The sequence below is a fragment of the Phalacrocorax aristotelis genome, chromosome 1 (genome assembly GCF_949628215.1).
Source record: "Phalacrocorax aristotelis chromosome 1, bGulAri2.1, whole genome shotgun sequence".
Taxonomy (NCBI): Eukaryota; Metazoa; Chordata; class Aves; order Suliformes; family Phalacrocoracidae; genus Phalacrocorax; species Phalacrocorax aristotelis.
The window spans coordinates 27,065,268-27,084,040 of NC_134276.1; the positions used below are offsets into that span (position 1 = coordinate 27,065,268).

General features: G+C 40.7%; 1 protein-coding gene across 4 annotated transcripts in view; it reads right to left on the minus strand.

Annotated features, from left to right (window-relative positions):
• The window catches only part of DCLK1 (doublecortin like kinase 1), a 253,696-nt gene that overhangs the window by 62,689 nt on the left and 172,234 nt on the right, over window positions 1-18,773 (minus strand). For 3 of the 4 annotated variants that reach the window (XM_075085130.1, XM_075085137.1, XM_075085155.1), the window contains exons 5-6: window positions 18,079-18,195; window positions 2,310-2,404 (exon numbers count right to left, since the gene is read on the minus strand). In XM_075085130.1, the coding sequence (XP_074941231.1) occupies window positions 2,310-2,404; window positions 18,079-18,195 (212 nt within the window). Of the gene's footprint in view, window positions 1-2,309; window positions 2,405-3,330; window positions 3,528-18,078; window positions 18,196-18,773 lie in introns of those variants that run through there. The other variant, XM_075085146.1, reaches the window with a different exon arrangement.

Here is an 18,773-nt window from a genome sequence, read left to right on the forward strand (position 1 = left end):
TTTGGGTTCAAATTTGGTTTATGACAATATGGTACTGAAAATAACCTGCCCTCTAAATAAAATTTAAATGGCAACATACAAAAGATGGTACTAAAACAAAACAGAACACCATTTATACTGCTAACAAGAAAATTCAGATTGGAAAGCACTGTTTAATGGCTGTTCATAGAACTAATTTACTCACTGGAATATACATTATGACATTTAATGACACAATCATATGTTTTTACACTGAACTTATAGTTCATTCACTTCACAAGTTAAACATGAAAGGAGCTGAAATAAATTCTCAGAGCAAGTGTAAAGTTTCCATCACTGAACTTCCAAGCAATTGATTTTGTAACCTAAATAATGTTATTGCAATGCATTTTTACATGATTGCAATTTATTTTTACATTAATGTATTCCATGTTTCATCAGGTAAAAAAAAAATCTGCCTAAAATAAAGCCAGACTAGCATGAAAGGTCCCCTACCGAGGTCACGGGGACTGGATATGAATACCTGAGGAGAGAATTCAACTCTTTAAGAATGTCTTATCTCTCCTGTAGTTTATTTCAATATTTATTTTCTGTACAGTTAGCCATGTGATTATGTTACCACTACACAGCCCTTTGCATCTATAATACTGCCACTCAATGATCCTGTTACACTTCCACATAGGGAACCAGGACAAGAGGAAGCCCATTCTCTCTCCTCTTCACATTTGAAAGTCAGAAACCTTGTGGACAAACACCCTTTGTGTCTAATGGTGCTGACCACATGGTTCTCACTCACCCATCCACAAATGTTAACAGAAAAACATTTCTTCACTGTGGGGAGAGAAGCATCAGTGGTGGGGAAGAAAGTTTAGGAAAGTTACCGATGAAAAGAGAGAGATTTACAGCAAATGGAAATCCACAGTATAGTTATACCACCCATCTAAAAGACACTCTTACATCACCAATGTATAATTCATTTGGAAGACTCTTTCTTCCCTCTTCAGTGACTTATTAATGATTCATTAATAAGCTTTGAGAGTACGAGCAAACAGGTTTGGAGGACATTGCATTCAGGAAGATTTTAATACCAGCTTACCCTACTGAAACTTGCATCTTTACTCTCTCTGTACCAGTTGATGAAAACCATGACACCACCCCGAGGCTTCAAGCTGCCACTCACTGGCTACCGCTACACTGGAAGATCACAGTTAGCTTCCATGCCTATAAACAAGTCACGGCAGAAACCCATGGCTGTATCCCAGCCTGAGGTAAGACTTGGGCATGCACAATTCCTCAGATCCCTGGTATCCACCAGACAGGAAGAAGGGTACACAGCCTAGAAGGGAGTCATGCCATGCTACAGCTATTCCTGATCTGGATATCTGGGGGATCAGGTCTGCACAAGGCCCTAAAGTCAAGCACTGCCAATTTTGTACATCATCCCCTTATTTTGAGAGACATAAATTATGTCTTTATTTAAAAACTGAAAAGGCAGAAAAAGCATGTGTTCAAACTGTGTTTATAAACAAGTCTGAGATACAGAGTACTGCCTTAGGGAAGCTTTCATTGAGAACAGATCACGGTTTAGAAAATAGCAGAAGAGAAGATACATAGACGTCTGTCCCATTGCTTTTGAACAGATACAATTAATTAAATTAGCATGTGGAGCCTTTTGGGTTGAACAAGTACTATTTTGTCAGAGGGTAAAAGCAGTAACATAGGTACTACCTTAATACTGGTTTCTTAGGTACATTGTGGATTCCTCTATACATAATACCTAGTGGGAACCTACAGCTGGTAACAACTCTGGTCCAGCAAAGTTACCGACCACTCTTGTGCTGCCTTGGTACTAATATTATCTTCACTGCCCAAGGCTATGGTATTACAGCTAATCCACAGCTAAATTCCACAGCACATTCTTTCATCTTGCTTCAAAATCAAAGCTGTTTATAGCTTTTGCAAGTGACATAATGCCCATGGCAAATTAAGAACAAAAATAATGTCTTTGACAACATGAACTTTTCCTTCCAGTTGTGAAATGTTTGGAATAAGAAACTAAAACAAAAAAAAAAGTTTTGTGAAAAAGGAGAAAGACACCCCTGTTTTTCCCCTCAAGGATAAACCAATTCCCAGCATACTTAGCATTTTGACAGACACAGAACAGTTGTATTCCACTTCAGAGTGTTGTACAAACACAACAAGGACTGTGGCCAGGCTCTTCCACCCTACGACTCTACACACAAGGAATCAGTGGGGAGAAGGCTATCGGATAATAGCTATGCCAGATTGTCCCCAGCCACGCTCAGAAATCAGTTTCCTTATTTCCTTACCCTCTGTTTCCGTAGGCTTCCTGGGCTGGTGGGAGATGGGCTTGGAGATTTCCCAGAGCGGGGAGTAGAAAGCTGGCTACCAGGGGTTCCATTCACTAAAAGGACAATAAATAAAAAATAAACCTAAGGCATTATTAAGAGCGAAGAAATAGTTAAACCAACATATTTCTTTTCATTCTTTGTTGAGCAGATTAATTCACTTTCGCTTAATGTTTTAAACATTAAAGAAGTTAATTCACAAAATAACTGTTTCCTCAGAGTTTTGGCTCATGAAGCCAAATTGTATAAAGAGTGCAAGCAAATAATCAACAACCTGAAAAGACTGTTTAGTAAATGGCACGGAACATGATCACGTTTTCTTAAACTGTATTGTTTCTGTGCTTGAAAGTGATAGGGAGCAAGGCGCTTTGTTAACCTTAACAGACACTTGCTGTATGTAAACCTTTTCACTCTATTTAGTTATGGCTTGAAGTGCTACCCACCAAAAATAAAACCCAGCAGTGCTTGCAAGAAGAAATCAGCTGCTTGCTGTTCCTCATTCATTCATTTGAAGAGATTTTTGCAATACTATCTGACCCAAACATCAGCTCAGACTTAACCCAGAGGGGCTTTCTAGAGGCAAATAAATTGGATGTTAACACCTCAAGTCTGACTTACAGCAAAGCATCACTTTCTCAAATATATAAGTTCCTTCATATATGTCAGTGCCTATCATTTTAGAAGCATCTTCTGCATGCATGTGGCATTATCCATTAAATTAACAAAACAATACCAGCAGAGGACAGAATTCTACTACAAAGTAATCACACGAGAGGCTATCAATAATGTTCACACTGAAGCAGATAGAAACACTACAAAGCGTGTATCACATATATATGTAAATATTCTTAAACAAGCAACTGTTAATTCACAGTCCACATTTGTCAGCACCAGGAAAAAAAGAATCGACAATCAGATTCCCAGATTCTGAATCCTAGGAGAATATTTACATACTAGGATATCAACAAGGCATTTGACTTACCTTCTATGAGTTCTAACATGGACAAAATCTTACTGTTTAACCTGGTAATAGCAAGCAGCAAAATTCCTGCTCTGTACTAAGCCAAGCTGTAGCCAAACTGAGAAGCAATGGGATTAGTTAAGGATAGCTGGGGCTGCTCACAGAGTGAGCTGAATGCGATGCAGGATTCATAAGCAGAAGCCTTTTCTGCGTAAGGCTGACGTCTTCAGAGCAGCAGTGGGAGGTGCAGGTGCTGTCTTAGGGCTACATCAAAGGTGTCAATTAAGCATAATGCTGCTGCTTCACAACGCTGAGCCACCACAACCCCCACTCACTTTCCATGGAGCCCCGAAAGCCTAAGCAATTTTATATGCTGTGCACTGAATCATAATGAGGTGCCTTTGGGGGCAATATACCAAATGACTCATCTGAAAATCAAAATGACAATAACTCTTGTAAAACCTTGGCTGACTTGCAATCTAGCAAATGCTAATTCCTTTGGATAATACAGTATGCATTTTTAATAGATTTTTCTTACTTTTTACATAATACATTGTTTTCACTGGCTAATACTGGGCCCACATATTTTAAGGCAGAAACATGTACACCTACCACACCATCAATGAAACACATTATACTGCATGATAAATAATGATCACTTAATAGTGTCTAGGTGCTATGAGTGATCAGATCTCAACATCACTTTGCGCAAGGCACTGTTTAAGGTAAAGGTGCAATATATTCATATAACCATAGCAACAACAATATATACTAATTTTATTTAAATAGGCTGCTTTTCTAGAAAACCACTCCACTCATCTAGTCTTCAAATTCTCTTTGTACATAGGACAATGGTTTGCACATATCAGCACTGATTCAACTGTTGTAGTAAGTGTGTTGGGGAGAGCACATGCGTATGGACACGTTCACTGAAGTTCATATAGCATTCAGCAAAAACACCCCATAGCTCTGGTCAAGAATGACTAAAATAAAATTTATTTTCAATGCTTCTGAAAACCTTTAGGAAAAGGGCAACATGAAGATATTAAAAATAAGCTTTTTGGAGTCTTCAACTTCTAAAGGGCTCCCTATTAACAAATATGACATTATTTACCAAAGAATACTAAACTGCTACTATTCACATGGAGCTAGTCCTCACGACTGCTCAGCAACAAGACTAGTGCTCTGCCTTCTCTTTAAACCAAGCAGATATTCTTAGGTTTTATTATTATGAGAAGATTTAAGGTAACAGATACACTTTAATAAACCTTGTAGCACTAGGCACCAGCTCCTGCTCCTTAGATGGGGACTCCTTCCCCATAACTTTCAACAATGGTTTTTCTTAGAATTACTATTGCAATTATTCTGTCCTGAAGACAACTTAAGGCTACCAAGTGGAACCAGATGAATAGATGCAATGGTGTATTTGACTCTTGATGTATTTCCCACACATATCATGTTGATGAATATCTATTTGAGGTGAAAAAACAAAGTATTAGAAACCCTAAAAATTACTCACTTGCCACCACCAGAGTATCCAGAGCATTTAAGGTAAGCTCCAATGCTCTCCCCAAGAATGCTTTTTAAAAAGAAAAATGATGATAGTTGTGCTCGTGTTGGTCATCTGTAATATGTGAAATCAAGAGCACAATTAATGGACCAAGGCCCTCAGGAGATTTAAGTGGAGTGCTCACCTCCTTATCCATATCCAAAACACAAAGGTGCTAAGCACTTAAAACACATACCAGGATTTTTGTGAGCATACAAGGACTCCCCATGGAGAGCTGTTTAGGAAACTAGAGATGACAATCAGCACTGGGGATGAGATTCCTTTTACCAATCTTTAGGTACCTACTGAGTAGGCTTCTACATCTGAAGTAGTTTTCTAGACCTTATTTTAAGCAAATTGCTGTTGTAGCACAAGTTGTATCATCCCCAAACAACCACCTAAAACAGACCTGATGAACAATGTACCAGGAGCATCCACTGCAGCATAGACTTCTAAAGTTAGGCAAGATGAATCCAAACCCAAGCATCTAGAGGTTTAGGATATACTTGAGATGAAGAAAAATCATAAAAATTCTCCCCACCTACCAATTCCGGTGGATTTTATTCCAAGTGCAGAAGTCAACTAAATAAACTCTGATGACTGAAGGGCATACAGAGTTTACATTAGATTCAAACTGAACAGGGACTTGGGTGACATGGGTTCTATTCCCAGCTCTCTATATGCATCTACACATCATCAGACAAGTCGTGTCATCTCTACCACTTGTCTACTTAGGCTTTACGTTCTGGCAGAACGCACTCTCTGTGCACATCGTGTTGTCTGCCTTCTGCATACTCTGCATACCTGGAGATACACATTACTATTTCTACTGATATTAAGTAATGTTTAAGACAGACATCACAGCAGGGAAGAAATGGTAATTCCTAATAATTCCCCAGTCCAGGAGCCCTCCTTTTTTTTCTTCTTGTTTATGGCTTGCTGGCCATTCCACCTCTGACTCTAGTATCTTGTGAGTCATTATACTGAATGTGTAAATAGGGTTGATATTGGGTGCTATGTGGCAGGAAGAGACTGGACTGATTCTGACCCCCTTCCTGAACTCCATTTACAATCACAACACTATTCTTACATATGCAGCTTTTGACTGGATAACATGGCAACAAACATGGGAATAAAATCTATAATATTTAATAATAATGCATTCCTGATAAATACAGGAATACAGTCTAAAATGCCCTGAAATCCATTTCTAGGTAGAATGCATTCTGGTCAGAAACTGCATTCCTGTCCAGTATCTGCACTGCATTTCTCACTCACTGATACAGCACACATTGTTACAGGGAACCCTGATGTAGACGAAGACATATGAAATTGGTAAATCACTGTTGCGTTTAATCATGTTATTAAGTGAGGCAAGAGGTTTCTTTCACTTTTTATTCATAGAATGATAGAGGCCAGAGCTTAACGCACAGCAGCCTCCCAACATCTCATGAAAAATATCCATTCAAAAATTCACATGTGAAATATATATTAAAAAGCTAAAACAATAACAAAATTAATGTGGCTGCTCTGAGATGTATGCAACTGCTTAGCTGTGAACTCTTTTTCTTACTGTTCTCTCTTGCTGAGGATGCATAGCAGGTCAAGAACCTGTCTTTGTACTTTTTTCCAGCACTTGGCACACACATGAAGGTAGAAAACCCCACAAAATAGAATGATAAAGCTGGGTACCATCATCTACTGAGAAAAATGCAAAATAGGTTTTCATATGAAGATGTTTATAAACTAGTGAAAATGCTGTAAATAAAAAGTACTTTGATAGGATTCCAATAAATATGTTTTGACTGGGCATCTTTTTATTACAAAAAAAGAAATGAGAAAAGCTGAATTAAAGTATTAAGTGCCAGCCTGAGAGGCTGCCAATGCCACTCCACTGTATTAAAATTGTACTGTCCTATAAGCCTGCACAAGATGTGTTAGCATCTTGTACTCTATTAAAAAGAAGTTGAGATGACTTTGTGCATTCACAAAAGTGGTTTGCCAAACACAAAAGTGTGTGTGAAGAGGAAAGAGAAGCCTAAGGGAACGGAATGGTGCAGGCTTTTTCACAGCCACAACTTATTCAGAACCAGGACAGCCAAAACTAAAAAATTATTTACAGAAGACACAACAACATGTGTAGGTCATATTCAGCAACGGTTAGCTAGAAACTGGTGATGTGAGATCACTACTTGACCTTGTCTAGCTTCCTCTTGTAGTTTGTCACTGTTTCCAGAACAACATTTTTGTCTCAAGATTATGTAGGTACAAAGTAGTTAGGGAACAAACCAAACCTTGCCTTTTCGTTCCTTCTGCCTTTGTATTCTACTTGTATAGATATCCTCATCTTTGTCTTCAATGCAAAGGAGAGAGCTTGTCCAGAGCACCACATTAAGCAAGTACCCTCACAATCATTCCTCAGTAAAGACAAGGCTTTGTAGATTTTCCCTTAGCATGCAACTGGTTGACAAAAATCCCAAATAACCAGTACTGCATTCATTTTAACTGGTGCTAAACTGCCCTTTTCACATTCAACCTTTGCTAAAGTTTATGTCAAGAAGTTATGCAGATACAAAAAGAACATCCTTCTGCCATTGAAGGCAAGGCTTAACAGACCCATACAGAGGTTTCACCTCATCAACAGATCAACAGACTAGAAATGTCAGCAGAAGGGATCATGCTCAGGTCATGTTTATGTTCCCATCCCAGCAGCCACGAACACCTGAGTCCCTGTATGTCATCAGTACCTGTGGTAGCTGCAACATGTAACCCAAGCTGCGCAGAGCTCAGCAGGGACTGTAAAACCCACACATGCTCAGCCCACGCTGATCCCCATGGAGTGACCACTATGACGGCACTTCTACCTCAACCTGAAGTCAGCTGTGTCTGCACTATCAAGCAGAGAAATGCTACAGACGCACAGATACTGCAGACATGCCTGAGATCTCAGAAGACAGGATCCTTCCTTGAAAATACAATTCCCTGGAATCCACAAGCAATTTTTTTGTAGCCTCAGAAGGTGGGTAAGTGCCTCTTGTTTTTTCTCTGCACTTCATCAAAGTACAGCTGATATCTATGATCTTGTCTGCTAATTTCATGTAGTACCTAATCTAGAGAGCATCTACCTGTACATAAGATTTAATGAAAATCTCTCTTTTGAACTGATTTGCCTAATTGGAAAGGCTAGGATTCTCAAATCAACCTATGTGAATGGAGTACAAACTCAGGACGTTTCTTCATTCAGCATTTAACTTTTTAATCCTTTAAGAGGATTAAACTATTCAGTCTAACCAAATCTATTTCGGTTATCAACTCTTGATTTTTACTACAAGCTGTAAAATTATAAAACTTAATTTTTAAATTATTAGTATCAAATACAAACACTATAAATAAAAAATTAAAAGGAAGCCAGGATCAAAGTAAAAATCATCTGGAAATCCCTGGGTCTGTAGGATGACTCCATCATTCCCATGGGTTTGTACTCTTGGCTTCAGGAAAGTTTTGTTTCAGCATATGTATTACAATATCTGTCAGCCGAGTACCTATAACAGTGTGAATAAAAACATGTGACCTTGCCAAAGATGATATGATATGTCATGTTCCTTCCTTTGGGATCCAAAAGACCTTCTTGAGTCAGGTGGTTGACGCAGGGTTGTTTTTGGATAACGGCCTAGGGATGAACTATCAAACTAAATGAAAACATATCTTCTTGCAGAGGAACAGATCTACCTCTTTTTTCTAACTAGCTGAGAAAAGCACAAGCATCTGCTCTAGAGAAGCCTTCAGTAAGATCCAATTTCCATATCCTAAACCGCTTTTTTCTTTAGGGAAGATCTACAGTTTTGATCAGGCTTTAGTTTGACATGTAGCTTCACAATTTCTTTGCCCAGGTGCAATTTTAAAAAAAAAACAACACACAGCCCTTGGTAATACAACCTACTCTATCCATTCTTCACACGCTTCACACATTCCCTTTGTCATTCAGAATAGATACATTTCAGGGCAGCTACTCTTGAAATAGGCACACTCGCGCTAAATAACTGAAACTCCTAAATAACATTTCTTAACACCAAACCTGAATTGCTGTTAAAAATAAGATTTCAAGCATCTGGAATATTTTGGGTGATAGTTTCAGGGCAACAGGAGATAGCTCAGAGGGCAGGAGAAGTGAGAAGGAAATAATTTCAAAGGAGGTGCTCAAACTGAGAAAAAAAGAAAGTAGTTACTTTTGTTGAGAGCAAGTTCTGAAAACTAGAGTTGGGACTTCAGAGGCTAAAACAGAGTTCACCTGAATGCAGCATCTTTCCTTAATTTAATGGACTGAATGTACTATAATTCCAGCTGTCTCATGCTGCTCTTGATTTGATTAAAAATAATGATCATGAAGAAGTAAGCACTGCTTTCTTTGAATCTGTTGCCTCTTCACTTCTGCTGAGGCTGCCACCAATGGTGTTAATTGGTAGCTGGACAGAAGCCGACAGCTACTGAATAGCCATCAGACATTCATAATTTTCAGTCACCAGCAACAGGCTGATACCCGGTCTCACTGAAATTCAACGTCTCTTTCACAATGTCCTTTCCAGAATAATATTTGATGCCAACAAAAAATAAAACATCAAAATGTTTTACAGGCTTTAAGAAGACATCAGGAAAATTAAATAGAAGGAGGATTATCTATTGCACTTGGAACCAGACTTCAGCCGTCTGCCTGCCTGGGAGGTCATAATACCTTTCTCTGCTTCTCTTCTTTGCCTTGTTCCCTGCTTCTCTTCTCTATTCAGACTGAAAGCATTTTGAAGCAGACAATACCTCAAATGCATTTGTACAAAACCAGAAAGCAATCCTCCTGCAGTGAGATTTCTGTCTGTCTTGAAACTGTTTTGAAACACTGTCAGGTGTAAATAAAAAAAAGAACAAAACATATAACAATGGAGAAGTCAGTCCTTTACCAGGGATCTTCCTAGCTTGAATGTACTCTTTTAAGAAAAAAAGTATTCTGTGTTTTTATATAAAAATAGGATGCATCTGCTTTCAGGAGACAGGGAAAATATACCAGGAAAATATAAGCACATTAAACATATGCTCTGTTATGAAAAGAAAAAGGAAAAAGCAAGGATGGAAGAAAGGTGACCACCACCTATAAAAAGGCATATTTTGCTCTTAAATAAGTCAACAAACAGTGTAAAAGCAGATGGATCTTTTTTGCTCACTGTAGATTGTATAGCTCAAGAAAGGGTGAAGAGTGTCTCCCGTTCCCTTACAGACTGACACATATTTCCTTGCCCTCAGTTAACCAGGGTACAGATTTGAACCTGCATGGCAGTGAGCACTAGTGTAGCCTCTGGTATCACTAAGGGTCTTTGTCTGCAACCCTGCAGCCTGCTTTCCACTTGCAGCTCCACCCCTTCCTCCCCGCTGCTGTAGCGGTGGGTCCCAGAGCCTGTGGGACACTGTTTTTTATCCTGTTGTTCCCACGCCGTTACTCCCATGCCCAACGACAGGACAAGGGGGAATGGCCACGAATTGGAACACAAGAAGTTCCACCTAAACATGAGAAAAAGCCTTTTTCCTGTGAGGGTGACAGAGCAGTGGAACTGGCTGCCCAGGGAGGTTGTGGAGTCTCCTTCCCTGGAGACATTCAAACCCGTCTGGACGCAGTTCTGTGCCCCCTGCCCTGGGTGTGCCTGCTCAAGTAGGGGGGGTGGACAAGATGATCTCCTGAGGTCCCTTCCAACCCCTGCCATTCTGTGATTCTGTGATTCTATGTACCTGCAAAGCTTGACAGTGTTCTTATGGCAGGTTCTGTATGGGACTTTAAGGCCTGCCAAAGATGCTGCCTTTACAGGCAATGAAGAGAGAAAGGCACCTCCAAAGGGTGAAAGTTACCTAAGACCCTTGGGAATGTCACTAAAAGCCCTTTGCCCCCAGTACCAGATGAGATGATGAGGGAAGTGGTTCTCTGGAGCAGTGGTTGGGGGCTCACCAAGGAGATGGGACACTCAGGGTCCTTCTCCTGCTCCTGCACATAGTCAGGGGCCACCACGGCAAGGCAAGAGTGAAACAGAAACCTCTACACTATAGGGGTGAGGGCCTTCAAGCAGGATTTTCTCTAAAAATAATTTGTTAACATTACTGAATTTACCTTCATAGCACTGGTTTTGGTAAAATGGTATTGCTCCAAACTTAGATATGTGAAAATGAGACACAGACATTAAAGAAAACCACCAAACTGACCAAACTCCCCAAATAACCCTGTTGATATTTTTAAGCAACTTCAGAAGCTATTGGGACAAATTTGGGAAATTCCATACCACTACTTTGCTCAGAATAAGGGTCTCATGGACTTCATTGCATTTATAAACATTTAGTACAATCCGAAGTTTGGCTTAATTCACTTACTACTTGAAGTTCTGTGTCAAAGAAGGGAAAGAGTTCTTGTGGATGGTATTTAAGTGCTTAAACCAAAGCATACTGTCTACATGTCCTAGCCTCATTTACACAGCCATTTCTTTAGCAATGAGGAAGTGACCCAAAGACTGTACCTTCATTAACTCTAAAAATGATGAATCCAAATCAGCTATCCTGTGCTGGATGAGAAAAAAAAAATAATGCTGAATACCTACATTAAAAACTATACCATACTACAGCTGTACACAGGAGAGAATTGAGGGTAACTCAGGGATATCCCTTCATTTTATCAGTTTTAATATCCAACTTTGGAACCTTTGCATTTTTCTAATATGGTCTTTGTCTATGCAACTTTCCTTTTTTGGCCAATGTAGTTATCCATGTGTATTATCTTGATACGGGCATGAATTGATGATTAAGGCAGGCATCTGATCCTTTTGCATAATAAGAATACACAGACTTTTCAAAATGCAGCAAGAATCAAACAAGAGGAATTTTTCTAATTATCAACACGCTCTTCTCCATACAGCTCGCTTTCCTTTTTCTCAAGGGTACACCATCAATAACGCTTTCTGCCTGCTTTTTATCCATACTTTTCTCAACTTTCTTTTATGATACAACTGTTCACAAAATGATACAACTTTATTTTCGGAAGGTGTATGTATTGCCTTTTATCTAAGCAAAGAATCTACTATTTTTCTCAAGTATTTTTTATGTTTATCCCTAATGAAAAAAATCCCTAACAGTAGTTTAAAGATTAACTGAAAGCAGTTTAAAAGTATATAATAAATATATATATACACACACTTAGCATTAACAACATGATAACAAAAGCATAACTTCTACTTAGGCACTGGTCATTTAGGAGACTCTCTAATATTGAGATGTTTAATGTAAACAACATGGGAAAAATTACCTGCTCATATGTGCAGTAGCTGGTAATTTCTCTGTTCTGCTACTGTTATGGGTACTAAATTCCAATAAATAGGCAGCATTTGTAGGCCTACTGGATAGCAGAACAGTGAATTCTGTACATATTGTCTGCATTTCATGGGAGAACTTTGTTTTTTGTCTAACAATACCTAAGAGTTAGTGTTACTTTTTCTTTCCACAGTTGTTCTTTGAATGCACTGTCTAATATCAAATTGCATATTTTAAAAATTTATTTATTGATTGTTTTTGTTTTACGTGTTTTAAAAACAATTCTTGAGGGCAAGTACCCACTTAGTATAATATTGCTTCCTTTTATGACAGTAATATTGATGTAAATAGAATCATAGAATCGTTAAGGTTGGAAAAGACGTCTAAGAGCATCAAGTCCAACCATCAACCCAACGCTACCATGATCCAAAATGCCATGGCTACATGATTTCTGAACACCTCCAGGGATGGAGACTCAACCACTTCTCTGGGCAGCCTCTTCCAATGCTCGACCACTCTTTCAGTAAAGAAGTTTTTTCTAATACCTAATCGAAACCTCTCCTGATGCAACTTCAGGCCATTTCTGCTCACCCTATCTCTAATAACTTGGGAGAAGAGACCAATACCCACCTCTCTACAACCTCCTTTCAGGTAGTTGTAGAGAGCAATAAGGTCTCCCCTCAGCCTCCTCTTCTCCAGGCTAAACAACCCCAGCTCCCTCAGACGCTCCTCATAAGACTTGTTTTCTAGACCCTTCACCAGCTTCGTTGCCCTTCTCTGGACATGCTCCAGCATCTCGATGTCCTTCTTGTAGTGAGGGGCCCAAAACTGAACACAGTACCCAAAGTGGGCCTCACCAGTGCTGACTACAGGGGCATGATCACTTCCCTACTCTTGCTGGCCACGCTATGCCTGATACAAGCCAGGATGACCTACCTGGACTTTAGTAAGGCCTTTGACACTGTCTCCCACAGCATTCTCCTGGAGAAGCTGGCTGCTCATGGCTTGGACAAGTGCACTCTGCGCTGGGTTAAAAACTGGCTGGATGGCCAAGTCCAGAGAGTGCTGGTGAATGGAGTCAAATCCAATTGGTGGCCAGTCACAAGTGGTGTTCCCCAGGGCTCAGTGGTGGGGCTGGTCCTGTTCAATATCTTCACTGATGATCTGGATGAGGGAATTGAGTGCACCCTCAGTAAGTTTGCAGATGACACCACACTCGGTGGGAGTGTTGATTTGCTTGAGGGTAGGGAGGGTCTACACAGGGACATGGACAGGCTGGATCATTGGGCCAGAGCCAACAGTATGAAGTTCAGCAAGGCCAACTGCTGGGTCCAGCACTTCAGTCACAACAACCTCATGCAACGCTACAGGCTTGGGAAGGAGTGACTGTAGAGCTGCCTGGCAGTAAAAGACCTGGGGGTGTTGGTTGACAGCCACCTGAACATGAGCCAGCAGTGTGCTGAGGTGGTCAAGAAGGCCAATGGCATCCTGGCTTGTATCAGGAATAGTGTGGCCAGCAGGAGCAGGGAAGTGATCGTGCCCCTGTACTCGGCACTGGTGAGGCTGCACCTCGAGTACTGTGTGCAGTTTTGGGCCCCTCACTACAAGAAGGACATCGAGATGCTGGAGCATGTCCAGAGAAGGGCAACGAAGCTGGTGAAGGGTCTAGAGAACAAGTCTTATGAGGAGCGTCTGAGGGAGCTGGGGTTGTTTAGCCTGGAGAAGAGGAGGCTGAGGGGAGACCTTATTGCTCTCTACAACTACCTGAAAGGAGGTTGTAGAGAGGTGGGTATTGGTCTCTTCTCCCAAGTTATTAGAGATAGGGTGAGCAGAAATGGCCTGAAGTTGCATCAGGAGAGGTTTCGATTAGGTATTAGAAAAAACTTCTTCACCTAAAGGGTTATCAAGCATTGGAAGAGGCTGCCCAGGGAGGTGGTTTGGTCCCCATCCCTGGAGGTATTTAGAGGAAGGGTAGATGTGGTGCTTGAGGATATGGTTTAGTGGTGCACTTGGCAGTGATAGGTTAGCGGTTGGACTCGATGATCTTAAGGGTCTTTTCCAACCTTAACGATTCTATGATTCTTTGATGTTGGCCTTATATTCAGCTGGCTGTCAACCAGCACACCCAGGTCCTTTTCCACCAAGAAGCTTTCCAGCCACTCTTTTCCAAGCCTGTAGCATTGCATGGGGTTGTTGTGACCGAAGTGCAGGACCTGGCAGTTGGCCTTGTTGAACCCCATACAGTTGACCTCGGCCCATCGATCCAGCCTGTCCAGATCCCTCTGTAGACCCTCCCTACTCTCAAGCAAATCAACACTCCCACCGAGTTTGGTGTCATCTGCAAACTTACTGAGGGTGCACTCAATCCCCTCATCCAGATAATTGATAAAGATATTAAAAAAGACTGGCCCCAACACCAAGTCCTGGGGAACACCCTGTGACAGGACACCAACTGGATTTAGCTCCGTCCACCATGATTCTCTAGGCTCAGCCATCCAGCCAGTTTTTTACCCAGTGAAGAGTACATCTGTCTAAGCCATATGCTGCCAGCTTCTCTAAGAGGATGCTGTGGGAGACAGTGTCTAAGTCTTTGCTAAAGTCCAGGTAGACAACATCCATAGCCTTTCCTCATCCACTAGGCAGGTAATACGTATGTAAGGTTGGAAGTAGGCTTCCTGTAACATTCAACAATTTGACTTCACTATTTGCAGAAAGCAAACACACGAGGTACAGACAGCCAAATCAGATTGATTTTCCCCACTAAAATTAACTTCTATAGAACCATTTTCAATTGTTTACACTTTTTAAGCTGTAAGATGTTATAGAATAGAATAGAATAGAATAGAATAGAATAGAATAGAATAGAATAGAATAGAATAGAATAGAACAGGATAGAACAGGATAGGATAGAATGGAATAGTTCAGTTGGAAGGGAACTATAACAATCATCTAGACCAACTGCCTGGCCACTTCAGGGCTGACCAAAAGTCAAAGTATGTTGTTAAGGGCATTGTCCAAATGCCTCTTAAACACTGACAGGCTTAGGGCATCAAACACCTCTCTAGGAAGCCTGTTGCACTGTTTGACTTTTGGTAGAGAAATGTTTCCTAATATCCAGTCTAAAACTCGTGTCCTATCACTGGATCCCAGGGAGAAGAGATCAGCATCTCCCTCTCCACTTCCCATCCTCAGGAAGCTGTAGAGAGCAATGAGGTCACCCCCCAGCCTCCTTTTCTCCAAACCAGACAAACCCAAATTCCTTAGCCGCTCCTCACAGGAAATGCCTTCTAGCCCTTCCACCAGCTTTGTTGCCCTCCTCTGGATGCATTTGAGTACCTTAACATCCTTCTAAAACTGTGGGGCTCAGAACTGCATACAGTACTCAAGGTGAGGCCACACCAATGCTGAATATAGTGGGATTATCACCTCTTTTGACTGGCTGGTTATGCTGTGTTTGATGCACCCCAGGATGCAGTTTGCTCTCCTGGCTGCCAGGGCACACTGCTGACTCATATTGTGCCTACTGTCAACCAGCACCCCCAGATCCCTCTCTGCAGGGCTGCTCTCCAGCCACTCCTCTCACAATTTACATTTGTGCCTGACATTACTCCATCCTATGTGTAGAATCTAGCATTTGTTCTTGTTAAATTTCATGCCACTGATGACTGCCCACTGCTCAAATCTATCTAGATCCCTCTGCAAGGTGTCTTGTCCCTCAAGAGAGTCAAGAGCACCGCCGAGTTTAGTATTTGCTGATGGTTTGTTCAACTCCTGCGTCCAGATCATTGATAAAAATATTGAACAGAACGGACCCCAGAATTAAGGTCTGAGGAACACCGCAGGTGACTGGTCGCCAGCCAGATTTAGCCCCATTCACTACAAGCCCTTGAGCCCTGCCCTTCAGTCAGTTCTTCACCCAGGCTCCTACCACTTGTCTGCATCCTATACTTTCCTGTAGGGCTTTTCTGATGTCTTTCTCTAAGAAAATCTTAAGTACAGTGTCCAAATGATTATGTCAAAGAGGCAAGGACATGGACCATCTTTTGACTAACTACTATGTGCTTATTTCCTGCAAATTTATTGCTTTTACATAAGATATTTTTAAGATGGGTATATCTGTCATTAGCACAAAACCGTACAAAATGGTTTGCATTTTTAATATTTCCACTACACTGTTTCTTTTCTTGTTATAAATGTAATGATATATTAATTATTATTGTGCCATAATGAAAACATTCATTTTTTTCACAAGCTGCAAAATAATCTCCTGATCTTTTCAGTGATTGAACATGTAATGGTATTCTGCTCAGACCCTGTAAAACTGAACTGCAGGAAATTAAGATTTTCTCACTTACACTTCTCCTGCATGTTTAAGTAAAAATGGTACTGTTTCTCTCAGGACCAAAATGAACATGGTGTCACATAGTCAACATGGCAAAAGTGTTGTTAGTCCCATGGCAGAAACATTTGTTATGCATAGCAGGACAGTTATTCCACATAGAAATGAACATATACAGTTCAGTGCCCATTACATGTATTCCCAAACGAATATTCATTAGAAGAAACCAGAGACTCCATAACATTCACACACCAAACAGGGCCTCCCTTGCTAAAGGTTAATTGAACTCTGTTCCACCTAGCTACAAAGAAAGCTACTCAATGTATGATTAAGAAAGCTACTCTGGGCTTGTTCCTCACAATTGATACCTCTTCCTATTACCTCTTTTCAGGTTTCTCCATTTCAGCTGTTCTTAGAATGTGTAGGAAGCACATTGCCTCCCAGCACTGCTACCCACACCTACGCCTCTCTCTCTCATTGTGTCTCTCCCATTTTCCTCCTTCCCTAAGGTTTCTTTCTCAGCTTAGTCTTCTTTTGAAAAATATGGTTCCAGCTGGTCCACACCTCCCCTCTTTGAAGTCATTCTGATCACCACCTCCCCGTAAAGACCTTATGGTGCTGGACGAAGGTCCCAGTAAGATGTTAGCTTCCCTGTTGGCAGAAGACTTACAGCAGAAAGAGTGAGGTAGCTTTCAGATGGCTCTAATGCTTGCCTCTTGCAAAATCCATACTCACAAGCAATGCTACAAATGCTGGATTGGGTTTACTCAACTGGCCCACACCCAGTACTATTTGTACTTTCAGGCACCAACACTGGCAAATCATCTAATGCCCTTTTTTGATTATTTATTTGTTTTGCTTGGGAAACAGCTGCAGGGGGAAACTAGTCATAGACTACTCAGTGGCAGCAGCTGCAAAGGCAGCCAAAGCAAAGGCCTTCAGACAGAACTTTTTAAACCTTTTTGCTGTGTCTTCTCCAGCCTGTACCACTGGCTTGTTAGGTCAACTCCAACGTATTTCTTCCTCAGCTATCTTTGCACCTCACATTCACATCTGTAATTGCATTCTTTCTCTGCCCTGCCCCCCTTTCCTCAATATCCTCATTGTCTCAAACCTATCCTTTCCTCCCTGCTGCCTCTTAACTCTCTCAGAAACAAAATACAAAAAAAAGACTGTGAAATCAACTTTTGCAGACACAGATCCTATGCCGTGTAACTTGGACTACTTTCTGCACTGTGCTTATTCAGTTCCTAGTACAAAGAATACCTCTTTTTGTCAGTCTTTAGGTATTGGCAGTAAAATCATGCATGGAAAATAAAATAAAATGAACTATGGTAATGCCAGGGTATGATGGTATTATAAAACACTGAAGAATTATTTTGTACTGGGAAGATACTCCATCTCAGATGCAACTGAGAAAACAAGTTAATTTTTACTATCAACTCTTCCATACAAACAATATTTTTCACAGAAACATACAATTTTAAGCACATTGCCAATTGTACTGAAAGATTGGTGGCTGTTGTTAAGAAAGATTTCTTGCTTTCTTTACCTGAGCTGGTAGAAGCAGGAGACTTGCTGCGTCGGGATGGGCCCGGGCTCTTGGTGGTGCTCCTACGTGAAGTTGAAGCTATTTTGGTATAGGAAGTGGATTTCACCACCCGACATTCTAAAAGACAAAGAAACTGCATAAGTTAGCAATTAGGAAAGTCATCAAGATTCTGTAACAGAAACACCACTGAAAAGCACAAACATGTAGCCCCCACTTGTTTTCATTCATCTTGAGGAGTTTTATGGGAAAATATAAAATCTGTATAAATGGCTCAATTAAAATCCAAGTACAGTATGTACCACATCCCAGACAAAGAACTGCTGCAGTAATCCAGACTTTTAGATACCATGGTTACTGCAGGTACTTAGGACAGCTTAATTTAACAGTGCTGAGACTACACATAAAATTTATTTGCTTTTGAAGATTTCAGCACAAGTAACGCAGTGGGTTTTTTGTAAATGATCCAAATGCAATGTAAGCATTTTTGTCAACCTAGGCAGTCTCCTCTAGAAGAAAGGGAAGGCTGCTTTTATATATCAAAATGTTAAGACTGTGCAAGATGACGCAGGTGTCTGTCACTCATGAGAGGTTTGAAGAAAGTGAAGCAGGTTTGTTGCTCCTGCTTAATCCTCTGGTGAGCAACAGCCCACATTGTATAGCACACGCAATTCATCACAGGTTGAGGGAAATGGCAC